Raw genomic sequence first — 12,947 nt, 5'->3', positions numbered from 1 at the left:
AAACCCCAACACTGGGGGCCGGCTTAGCTCTGCAGTCCTGGGCACTAAAGCCACCCAAAATGGGGTCTAGAGGTTCTTCTATCTCGCCCAAATGTCAAAGAAAATGATTGTGCCCGAGACACGGGTGTTCCTGCTTTTTAAAAGCAGCTCAAACCTCACCCCCGCAGCATGATGGGAAGACACAAAGGCCAAACCCCCTTTTAAAAAAATAAATACATTTCCTACCCACCCAGTTTTCTCCCCACACACTGAGGAAAGGATATGATACGTACCTGTATTACCCAAAACCACATGTCCTCCCAGTGACAAAACACATCCCTCTGACGCTCAAAGTACTCTGCTGGCGGACTTAAGCAATCCATTCAAAACCTTCCAGGTGGACATTCCTGGGGCAGATGGAAGAGGAGGGCCTGGGGGCAACTGCTTTAGAGCTCACACACACAACCTCAACAAACAGCCTTCTTGTAATGACTTAAGTCTCTGCCGCATCACCACCAGGGAACCTGTTTACATCACCTCCCGGTTCTCAATTGCTCTGTAAATTTTTTTTTTTAAAAATGGACACAAGCCAAAGCTTATAATGTGCGCACTTATTTAAATAGAAAATTATGTGTCTAGTAGGCTTTAAAAGGAAAATATATATATATATATATATATATATATATATATATATATATATATATATATATATATATATTCTCTCTAAAGGAAGCATGTGGGTCTTACTTGCCAAGTCATGGTGTTGACACTGTTGTCTAAAAGTGGCAATATTGTTGAAGCAAATATTGAAACACGGCAAGAAATAAAGGACAGAAAGCAATCTATAACCAAATAAAATGTCTGATATTTCCTTTCTTCCCTTTTAAGAGTACACGTAAGGTCACTTTTAGCCTTGGAATGGATGTGTGATCTAACCTGCGATGAGCTTGCTAGCTACTACACAACGTTGGAAATCCTCTTGCTAAAGAATCTACTCTGAGGAAAGCCATAGAGGAGGTTCGAGGGGAGTCTAGCCTCCGGATGTATTCTTTTCGTTTATGGCAAATATTTTGTGTGACTCGCGAAGAGAGAGCCTCAAGTTTGTTTTCCCAGTGGGCAGATGAGCACCAGTGGGCTTTTTTGAGCAAAGGGGAGGGGGGCAGGTGGGGGAAGGGGAGGGTGAAAACAATTGTTGCCATTTAGATCATACGGTTGCGTTTATGGGTCGGGGAGTCCGTAATGCCATCACCGCACTGGGCTGAGGTACGCTTTCTAGTTCCACCATTGTCCAAGTGGAGTGCCATTTCTTCAGATATGAAAGTGTTCAAGTCAACATCATGGAGTCCGTTTCTCCTTCGACTCCCGTTGGAGCCACTGCTCACGTGGGTGGGGGAGCCCGGGGTGCTCGAGCGGACGCTGATGCTGGCCATTGCGCCACTGAGACCTGCAGGGAGGGAAAAAAGGAAAGAAGGAATTAGGACACTCTGGGAGCCATGGTTATCCAGGAAGCCAGACCGGCACACTAAAGGGGGGAGGGGGGGGCGAGAGGCTGAAAAACGGAAGACGCCCGTTTTCCCTCGACATCTACATTAATGTGAATCCACAAACTGGATTCAAACTGGACAACTTAACCAGTGAATCATTTACAGTTTGGGAGCCTTATAAAAGTTGCAGGGGTCAGCAACCCTTGGCTCTGGAGCCGCCTGTGGCTCTTTCATCCCTCTGCTGCAGCTCCCTGTCAAAATATGCGTCACAACCGCCAATGTGCGACATCCTTCAGCACGTGATTTATTGAGCTTTTCAACCCATCTTTTTTTTTTCCTGGAGTTCAAAATATTTTTGTTGCGTGCAGAAATAAAAATGTGTTTTCTCTGTAACAGGTCATTGATTTCATAAATGCAACACACTATAGTTTTTTTTATACATAGCATAAAGGTAAAAAACAATATATGCAGTGTTATCTTCATTTTAGGTGACAAAAGGGTTTTGTGGCTCCCGGTGTTTTCTTTTCTGTGGGAAACGGGTCCAAATGACTCTTTCAGTGTTTTAAGGTTGCCGACCCCTGGCCTATTGGGAGGCAACTTGAACACAAATGGCAGGCCTGCATTCCTCAGGAGAGGACAACGGACTTACTCGGAGCTTTTGGGTCCTGCTGAGCAAAAGGTCAATTATAGCAGGGGTCTCGCAAACAAGTGAAACCCCATTTGTGGGATGCAGGCAGCATGCAAAACCATGTGTCCTATGCCCCTCCAGGCCGCAGAAAAACCTCTCTCCAAGGAACCCGTCCCTGGTGCCCAAAAGGTTGGGGGCCACTGAATTATTATAATTTAGGCACACAGCTGGAGAGGGTTATGGAAGTGCCCCGGGGGATCTGTTCAGAAAGGCCTTCCTCTCGCCCTCAAGCTAACATTCTCTACCTTATTTTTATTTTTTTTTTGAACCCTGAAATAAATGCTTGGCCTTATTGCCATGCGCTCAAAAATCCCGATTGGGCTTATTATCAGTGGGGGTATCTTATTTTGGGGAAAAGAGGGTAGCATAAAGGTACAGGTAGTCCTCAACATACGACCACAACTGAGCACAATATTTCTGTTGCTAAGCAACAATTCTTGAGTGAATTTTGGCCCATTTTAATCACCTTTCTTGGCACAGTTGTTAAGTGGATCACTGCAGTCGTTAAGTTAGTAACACGGACATTCAATGAATCTGGCTTCCCCAGGAGGTCGCAAAAGGGGACCACGAGACTTTGAGACACTGCAACGGTCATAAATATGAACTAGCTGCCAAACATCTGGAATTTTGGTCACGTGATCATAGGGATGCTGCAAAGGTCGTAACTCTGAAAAATGGCCATAAATCACATTTTTCAGTGCCACTGTAACTTTGAACGGTCACTAAATGAACTTTCGTAAGTCGAGGACTACCTGTACTCCAAACTGACAACCACAAAAAGATTAAATCAGGGAAGTCATCCTTGTAAATGCCTTTTTTTTCCCTTTTTCTGTCTTTCCCATTCAGTAAACCAGTTCTGGGAAAACGGGGGGAGGGGGGAGCCAATTTCTCTACCGTGTTTCCCCAAAAATAAGACCCTGTCTTATATTTTTTTTGAACCCTGAAATAAGCGCTTGGCCTTATTTTTGGGGAGATCTTATTATTTTGGGGCGCATGGAGCAAGACGGGGCTCTTCTTGCCGTCTGATTTCCAGTTCTGCATTTAAATATTTTCGGGGAGGGCTTATTTTCGGGGGAGAGGCATATTTTAGCACATGCACTCAAAAGCCTGATTGGGCTTATTATCAGGAGATGTCTTATTTTCGGGAAAACAGAGTACCTTTGGCTACGTAAGATATTGAGAATGGAAGTGTATTTCACTAGCTCTTCAGCTGGGACATTTGCTCAAACATACAGATCGTAAATGTACATGTGGAAAAGGGGAAGGAGGCAAGTTTTGTCACCCTTCTTAGCAAACTGTCATCCGGTTAACTATACAATCTGTGATACATTAACAACAGAATTTAACCAGACTTAGGTTCTCTACAGATCAACATCAGCTGTTTTCTACTCCCCCAGAAGCGAAAGGGTTGGCTTCACTGTGGAAATCCCCTTCCCCCAGCCTCCCCCCCCCAAATCCCAAAGTTTAGCAAGCTGCATGAATAAAATGCTTCAGAATTCAGAATATCCCTCCACCTCCAACTAAGCTCAACCTCTCCAAGAAATTTGCCAGGTAGCCAGCAGAAGCCCTTCAGACGTCTGATCGCTTGCAAGTAAGTCCCAAAGATGCTTTTTTCCAAAAAAGCAACTGGGCTTAAAAAAAAAAAAAAAAAAGTTTTGCTTCTCATCCAAGAAGCTTCTTCAGTTTTTGAATGAGAAGCAAAACATTTACAAAGAAAAATCCAAGAAAGTCCAGTTGCCTTTTGGGGAGAAAAAAGCACCTTTGGGACAACCATGGCCTGGATGATTGACGATCTCCAGAGACATTTAGATCAGTGGTCACCAACCAGTGGTCCTTGGACCACTGGTGGTCCATGAGAAAATGTTGGTGGTCCGCAGAAAAATTATTTGCATTTTTTATATGCTAAATAGCACTAAATGCTATTTATCTTTTTTAAAAAATTCATATTAGTGGTCCGTGGGATTTAAAATTATGAATTTAGTGGTCCCTGAGGTCCAAAAGGTTGATGACTCCTGATTTACATCACTTACAACGGCAAACAAAACTAACACAACCAATCCTCCCAGAGTCCTTTCCAGAAGTCCCAATTCTGCAATGGGAGGCTCCTGGCAGACTCAGGTTCCCTACATCATTTGGAAACCAACTAATAAGAGGGGCAAGTAGCTAGAGAATTCCAGCAAATTGCCCAAATCTGCAATGACAGAGTCAGGAAAACGAAGAAATGCAAGAAATGCCAAAAATAACCCCCCAAAAAGGGTTTTTTCCCTCCAATAAGTAACGAACAAGAAAAAGTCAAAAGATATGATAGGGTCCACTAATGGGAGAAGATGGCAAAGCAGCAGGGAGAAAGCAGAGCTGCTTAATTTCTTTTTTGCACTTGTCTTCACGCCAATGGGGGTGGGGAAAAAATAGCTCAACGTACCGAAAGCAGCACAGTGACAGATAGAACAGGAATGCAGGTCAAAAAAGCCAAGAAATAGGTAACAAAACACCTTCTCCACTCTAGGAGAGTTTAAATACCACAACCACAAGGATTACATCCCACAGTTCTGAAGGAGATAGCAGATGTGAACTCGGAACCACTGAACAGAATTGTTCAAACCTCCTGGAACAAAGCTAGGAGAACTGCCAGAAGGCTGAAGAAGTAGTGATGGGGTTCCAATCTACTAAAGAGGGGGGGAAAGTGGATCCAAGAAATACAGACCAATCAGCTTCACATCAATACCTGGGAAAACCCTGGAAAAGAGGATCTGTGAGCGTCTAGAAATGAACAAGCCAATTGCAAGAAGCTAGCATGGGTTTGTTGAAAAGAGATCACTACAGACAAATCTTAATTGCCTTCTTTGATAAAAGTGACTAAATTAGTGGATCGGGGAAATGCTATGGATGTAATATACTTTGGACTTCACAGTAAGGGATTTGAAAATAGACCACAGTCTACTTCTTGGTAAGACAGAACAATGTGAGACAGTGTCGTCACCAGATGGATTCACAATTGGCTGAGAAATTGCTTAACAGAACTGCATCTACATGGGGGGAAGCACGCAGTGGGGTACCTCAAGGTTCTGTTTTGGGGCAGGTGCTCTTTAATTAAATTATAAATTATATCTAGATCTAAATTATATCTAGATCTAGATGAGGGACAGAAGGAGAGCTCATCAATTTTGTAAATGACACCAATTTAGGGGGAACTGCTAACACTTCGGAGAATAGACTCAAGATTCAGAAGGCTCTTCATAGACTTGAGCACTGGGCCCTCTCCAACAAGATGGAGTTCACCTAGACAGGAAGAATCAAGTGCACAGGTATAGAATAGGTGGTATCTGGCTCAATAGTAGCTACTGTATTTTTGGAGTATAAGACGCACCTTTCCCCCCCCCCCCCCAAAAAAAGAGGCTGAAAATCTGGGTGCGTCTTACACTCCGAATGTAGCCCTGCCCAGCTTCTCAAACGGAGGTTTCAGAGGCTGAAAAAAGCATCAGAAAAGAAGCTTCAGAAAAGAAGCCCCCAAACAGAGCTTCAGAGGCTTTTTTTCTGAAGCTCTGTTTTGGAGGCTTTCAGAGGCAGGAAAAAAAGTTTTTTTCTGAAACAGAATTTCAGAAGTTTCATAGGCAGAAAATAAAGGCAAGGCACAGAGCTCACAACCAAGGAACCTGTTGCTAAAATTCCCCTCTGGGAACAGCTGATTGGGGGTATTCCGGGAGGCTGATCCACCCGCCAATCAGCTTTTTTCTTATTTTCCTCCCCAAAAACTAAGGTGTGTCTTATACTCCAAAAAATATGGTAACCGTGAGAGGGAGTTTGGTGTCCTAGCGCAGGGGTCCACAACCCCCGAACCACAGCCCTTTGAGAACCAGACCACGCAAGCAGCAGGCAAACATGTAAAGCTCCGTTTACACAAGCAGAGGGCATGTGTGAGAAACCATCCCCTCTACCCTCCTCCTCAGCCCCCCCCCGCCAGTTCAGAGCAGGAAAGGCTGGGGACAGCTGTCCTAGTGGACCATCAAGTAAGTATGTGCCAGCAGTGTACTTCAGCTCCCCCACCCCAAAAAAAACCCAATACAATCCTAGGCTGCATGAACAGAGCGATAGCATCAAGATAGCATTCACGATCTTATACAAGAGGGAGGAGCGGACCTGGCGGGTATTACGGAGACCTGGTTGGGCCCGGAGGGTGGCGTCCCTCTGGTTGAAATGTGCCCACCAGGCTTCAGAGCATTCCATCAGCCGAGGGCCCAGGGGAGGGGCGGGGGGGTGGCGGTTATTATTAACGAGGATCTGGATCCGAGGGAGACCACTGTGCCTCAGATAGCCGGATGTGAGTCCCTCCTTGTGAGGTGGGGCCGTGGGGTTCAGATGGGCTTGTTGCTTACGTACCTGGCTCCCTGCCGCGTGGCAACAGCCCTACCTGAGCTACTCGACGTGATAGCCACGGTGGCAGTAGATACACCCAGGCTTTTAGTCATGGGTGATTTCAACTTGCCATCCGTCGGTGAAACGTCTGAGGTGGCTCGGGAGTTCATGGCTTCCATGACGGCCATGGACCTGACCCAGTTAGTTCATGGCCCTACTCACAGGGGGGGTCACACTCTGGATTTGATTTTTGTCTCTGGCCAGTGGTTGAGTGGTCTTGTTATAGGGGATATGGACATGGAACCCTTGTCATGGACTGACCATTCACTCCTTCGCCTAGATCTTCGAACCGCGACCCCTCGCCGCAGGGAGGCGGACCCAATTAGATGGATCCGCCCCAGGCGCCTGATGGATCCTGATAGGTTCCAGACGGAGCTTGGGCCATTTCCTGAGGATCTAGCACATGACTCGGCCGAGGACCTGGTAGCCGCCTGGGATCGGGCGGCTGGTGGGGCCTTGGACCAAGTTGTGCCTTTGCGGCCTCTGACCCGATGCCGATCCCGGGCGGCTCCTTGGTTTACTGAGGAGCTGAGGGAAATGAAGCGCCGGAAAAGACGCCTGGAGAGCGGTTGGAGGGCCAGTCTCGCTGAATCTGATCGAACACTGGTAAGGTCGCATATTAAGGCCTACCTAGTGGCGATAAAGACGGCAAAGTCTAACTACTTTTCCGCCTCTATTGCGTCATCAGGGAATCGTCCGGCCGCCCTGTTTAGGGTGACCCGCGCCCTGCTCCATCTGGGAGTGCGGGAGGATCCCTTAGAAGGCAGGGCGGAGGATTTCGGACAATACCTGTATGACAAAATCGCTCAGATCCGGGGGGATTTGGACTCTGACTGGGTAGATCAGGGCAGGGTGATGAGGAACAGTCTTGAGAATGTTATCTGGGAGGAGTTTGATGCTGTGACTCCCGATGATGTGGACAGGATTTTGGGGAGACTTAGTGCGGCCACATGTTTACTGGACCCGTGTCCCTCCTGGTTGGTACTGGCTTCCCGGGAGGTTACACGAGGCTGGCTCCAGGGCGTCATTAATGCTTCGTTGAGTGAGGGTCACTTCCCCGCTGCCCTGAAAGAGGCGGTGGTGAGGCCTCTCCTCAAGAAGCCGTCCCTGGATCCAGCAATATTGGCTAACTATCATCCTGTCTCCAACCTTCGCTTCATTGCGAAGGTTGTTGAGAGTGTGGTCGCGCAACAGTTTCCACAATTCCTGGAGGAAACATCCTATCTAGATCCGTTCCAGTCGGGTTTCAGGTCTGGGCACAGCACGGAAACGGCATTGGTCGCATTGGTGGATGATCTCTGGAGGGCTCGGGACAGGGGTTATTCCTCTGTTCTGGTCCTATTAGATCTCTCAGCGGCTTTTGATACCATCGACCATGGTATCATGCTGCACCGGCTGGAAGAGTTGGGGGTGGGAGGCACTGTGTTGCGGTGGTTCTCCTCCTTTCTCTCCGACCGGTCGCAGTTTGTGTTGGCAGGGGGGCAGAGGTCGACCTCGAGGCCTCTCATTTGTGGAGTGCCGCAGGGATCGGTCCTCTCGCCCCTTCTGTTCAACATTTATGTGAAGCCGCTGGGCGAGATCATCCGTGGCTTTGGGGTGAGATACCACCAGTACGCTGTGACACCCAGCTGTACATCTCCACCCCAGGCCACCCCAACGATGCCCTTGAAGTGATGTCCCAGTGCCTGGAGGCTGTGCGGATCTGGATGGGGAGGAACAGGCTCAGGCTCAACCCTTCCAAGACTGAGTGGCTGTGGCTCCCGGCATCCCGATATAGTCAGTTGACTCCATCACTGACTATTGGGGGCGAGTCTTTGGCCCCCACTGAAAGGGCTCGCAATCTGGGAGTCCTCCTGGATAGGCAGCTGTCTTTGGAGGAACATCTGACGGCTGTTACCAGGGGGACCTTTTATCAGGTTCGCCTGATTCGCCAGTTGCGGCCCTTTCTTGACCGGGATTCCTTGTGCAGTCACTCACGCCCTCGTCACCTCTCGCCTTGACTACTGCAACGCTCTCTACATGGGGCTCCCCTTGAAGAGCACCCGGAGGCTCCAGCTGGTCCAGAATGCAGCAGCGCGGGTAGTGATGGGAGCAACATGGCGCTCCCATGTAACACCGCTCCTGCGCGAGCTGCACTGGCTCCCGGTGGTCTTCCGGGTGCGCTTCAAGGTGTTGGTTATCACCTTTAAAGTGCTCCATGGCATAGGGCCTAGCTATCTTCGAGACCGCCTGCTGCTACCGATGACCTCCCAACGACCCGTGCGCTCCCACAGAGAGGGCCTCCTCAGGGTGCCATCAGCCAAACAATGTAGGCTGGTGGCCCCCAGGGGGAGGGCCTTCTCTGTGGGGGCTCCCACCCTCTGGAATCAATTGCCTCCAGAGATAAGGAGAATCCAAGACCTCAATGCCTTCCGTCGTTCCCTGAAAACCTATCTTTTTCAGCAAGCCGGGTTGGCTTAAGAAGAAATTTAAAAAAATTTTTAAATTCTTTTAATTAGTCTGTGATTCTTAACTTTCAGGCCAAAATTTATATATATTTTTAAATGTTTTAATATTTGTATTCTATGTTTTTTATCTTGGCTGTACACCGCCCTGAGTCCTCAGGGAGAAGGGCGGTATATAAATTGGAAATTAAATTAAATTAAAGATCATGAGACGTGATGGTACCACTTTATACCATACTAGTGAGGCCATATTTGCAACACTGCATCCAGTTCTCGACCCCTTGGTACCAAAAAAAATGCAGAGGCCCTCGAAAGAGTACAAAGAGCAACTAAGATGATAAGGAGTCTGCAGGAAGAATAATACAAGGGCTTGGTTAAAGGAACGTGGTATGTCTCTACTAGAGAAGGCAGAAAAGAATCCGGGATAACGTGACAGCTGTCTTCCAGCATTTGAGGGGCTGCCATAGAGAGGGTTGACTTACTCTTCAAAGCACCTAAGGCAGTGATGGCTAATCTTTTCCGGACCGAGTGCCCAAAGCGTGTGCACACGCGAATGCGCACACATGTGCCCAAACCCCCCAAATGCAATGCACATGCAGCCCCCCATGCATGTGTACATGGCCCCCCCTGCACGCGCCATGCCCCCCATGGCCCCGCCCCCCCGCACATGTGCAGCAGAGACCCGACAACCAGCTGGCTGGTGGGAGGTGCGCTTGCCAAAGGTGCAATTCACTTACCTTTCCTACCGGTTTGCAAATGTGAGTGTGTGCATGCGTGCTCACTGTGCTTGCCCGCACCACCTCTATGCATGCACAGGGCCTTCTGCGCATGCGCAGTAGTCATGCATTACATCAGGGTGGGTGGATGGAGCCTCCCACAGTCGCTACCGGTTCACACGATCCGGAGAGAACTGGCTGAATGCCACCACTGGCGCGCGCATGTGCAGCAAAGCTGAACTGGGGCAACAGCTTGCATGCCCACAGAGGGCGCTGCGTGCCACCTGTGGCACGCGTGCCATAGGTTCGCCATCACGGACCAAAGGGTAGGACAAGCAGCAATGGGTGGGACCTCTAAGTAGGATCTAAGGAGAAATCTCCTGCAGCTCTTTTCCCAGAGTTCTGGGTGCTTCATCACTGGAGGTTTTTCAGGAAAGATTCCCGTGCATCCCTCACAAGCTCCGCTCGTGCTGGGAAAGGCTTTTTACAAGGGCTGGCAAGCCAATGGGACTCTTTCAGGCAGCCGATTTTGCTGCTTAAAAGCATCCCATCCCTTCCAAACTCTTTGTGGGGCGAGCCTGGAAACTTCCGAGTGTCGTGATCTCACGCAGCAGAGCGACTGGAGAGGGGAACAGCTCGCTAGATCTTCGCAAGGTGACAGGATAGAGGGGGGAAAGCAATTGTGGAGAACATGAGCTATTTCAGTGGGTCGGGGAGGCCTTAGGTGGTCTTAAGCAGGTGGCCCATCACTAGACCCCCTCCCTTCCCTACTCTGAGATACCTCACGTGCAGTTTAACAACCCACGCATTCGATTAGCAAATGCCTGGCCAAAAGCAGGGAGTGATGGTACTCCGAGTTACGCGATTCACTCCTACAAATCCTTGGGTTACGAATGAAATTGGAAGGCTCCATTACATCCGTAACTCAAGGACTATCTGTAAACGTGTCCTAATCCAGTGTTGGGAATTCTGGGAGTTGAAGTCCACAGGTGTGACAATTGCCAAGGTTCAAAAACACTGGTCCAAGCAGACCCCACTTGTCTTTTGGATTTGTAAAAATAAGTGAATCCGAGTGTGGTGACTGAATTAGGATGCTTCAGGATTTGACATGTGAAGTCTACATAGCTGCTGTTGGAGAGCTACAGGGAGTAAACAAGAGTTTGTGGGCTCTTGACTGGTTAATGTCAAGAGCCTTGGTACTACAGTGGTTTAAAGCACCCTGTTATTAACACAGCTGCCTGCAATTTACTGCTGGTTCGAATCTCTCCAAGGCTCAAGGTTGACTCAGCCTTCCATCCTTTCTAAGGTAGGTAAATTGAGGACCCAGTTTGTGGGGGCAATAAGCTGACTTTGTATAAATATACAAAAGGATGAAGGCTATTGCTTAACGCACTGTAAGCCGCCCTGAGTCTCCGGAGAAGGGCGGCATATAAATCAAATTAAAAAAAAAAAAAAAAATGCATGTAAGAAGCAAGCACATCGGGTACATTTCTTCGGTCAAAAGTTGTTGGTTATGAAGGTCATCTCCTTCAGCACTGCTTCCTATTAAAGTTGCAATGGCCTCTGCTACTATAAAGACCCAAGAGTTTAAAAAAAAAACGAATTCAGATTCAGAAAATGTGGCTGATTAGAAAGTATTTTGTGTGGATGTCTGTAGTCTACATTTTTCTCCCCTTTTTCCGAGAGTCAGTGCTTTCCCGTATCTATTTGACTCATTGGAGGATACTTTTATTACATTCTGAGGGTTGCTTCTGTTTCACAATTTTACTTTTTGCCTGCTTACTATTCCTAACCGAAACAAAAACACAGTATGCTCCTTAAGGCTCAGGAACACATACTCCATTTTGAGCAACTGAATTATTTTAAATTAAAATCAATGTATAATTAAAATGTCTCCCAAAGGACCTCTTCCTTGTTTCTTCAAAAGATTGAAAACATTGTGCTTTTACACGAATTAAATGCCTTTGCTTTTAACGCTTACTAAGTAATAAATTGCACTTACAAAACAATAAATCTTATTTGTAAAAAATTAGGACATACTTATCAGCAAATATGCATGGAAATGTATTGTTAATTTAAAAAACTTATTTTTTTCCCAATTGCAAGACGTGCAAGGCAGTTCACTTCCCCACAAATGATTCTCACATTCTTGACACAAGTAAGCCTGCCAAAAACTTCAGCCTCCAGTGCCTCCCGTAACACCTCTGGCTACAGAAAGGATTTCTAAAGAAAAAAAGATATTCCACTTGCCTGACACAAATTATGTTCATTTGGAGCATCTCACCATCGTTCTATCATTTAAATTTAGCTATTTAATTAACACTTTTTTTTCTTCCGATAACCTGGAAGGTCTAAGTTTGAAGCAACCTTGTCAGGTGCCTGGGACTTGGAGCATCCAGTTCTGCTTTTCCAAAATTCTACCTATTTTTTTTAGTTTGGCGAACTTAAAAAGAGAGAAATATAACTGAGTGCAATCAGGGATAGGCCACCTCATACCCCAGGATGTTAGAAGTTCAGAAAACAATCACTTTGAAGCAGGGTGGATTTTTTTGATTTAAATCGGATTTTTTTGATTTTTATCAAATTTATTTTAATAAAAAACTTTGGGGGTAAAAATCTATCGTAAGATAGTTTTCTATTTAAGATACATAAATAATTTAGTTTATTCAGCATGAAATGGAGCTTAGTTATGTAGCATGAGGCTGTATATTCTGCAACACTGGTGGGTCAAAGGAGTAGCAGAGATGACAGTTGCTCTTTAAAAATTATGATTTAAATCGAGTTGATTTAAATCAAGTCTTTTTACTAGTGATTTAAATCATGATTTAAATCGTGATTTAGATCAACTCGATTTAAATCAAATCCACTCTGCTTTGAAGAGAACAACACAAGATGAAATCCTAAAATAGACTAGTTTTTAAAACAAAATTATTCTCCATTCACCTTTAAAATTAGGAAATTGTTGCCCTGTCTACTGCGGCTCTTATCCATCCGAAAATATGAAAAGGCCCATTTCTGCCCACCAGAAAGTTGCCAGGCTCTATAATTGCTACCTGAAACCAAGGCATGCTCTCCTCTTCCAAGCCAGGAAGTTCAGGCCCACAAAAACACTAGGCTAAATCCAAAGAAGTTGCTTTAAGATGGGCGACCACTGAGACTTAGCATCTCTTGCCGACTAAAAACTGTAACACGAGCCATCGGGTTTTTCGACCAGGTCCTTTGG

General features: G+C 46.6%; 1 protein-coding gene across 1 annotated transcript in view; it reads right to left on the bottom strand.

Annotated features, from left to right (window-relative positions):
- Positions 1-822: 822 nt before the first annotated feature.
- HAPSTR1 (HUWE1 associated protein modifying stress responses) overlaps positions 823-12,947 on the bottom strand; it is a 31,500-nt gene continuing 19,375 nt past the window's right edge. Inside the window, exon 4 of the mRNA XM_034420558.3 lies at positions 823-1,423. Within this exon, the coding sequence (XP_034276449.1) occupies positions 1,179-1,423 (245 nt within the window). The 3' untranslated portion in view covers positions 823-1,178. The remainder of the gene's footprint in view (positions 1,424-12,947) is intronic.

The sequence above is a fragment of the Pantherophis guttatus genome, chromosome 14 (genome assembly GCF_059756535.1).
Source record: "Pantherophis guttatus breed Tessera chromosome 14, ASM5975653v1, whole genome shotgun sequence".
Taxonomy (NCBI): domain Eukaryota; kingdom Metazoa; phylum Chordata; class Lepidosauria; order Squamata; family Colubridae; genus Pantherophis; species Pantherophis guttatus.
Note: the sequence above shows the minus strand (reverse complement) of the source record. Positions and strands in the feature narration are given on the sequence as shown.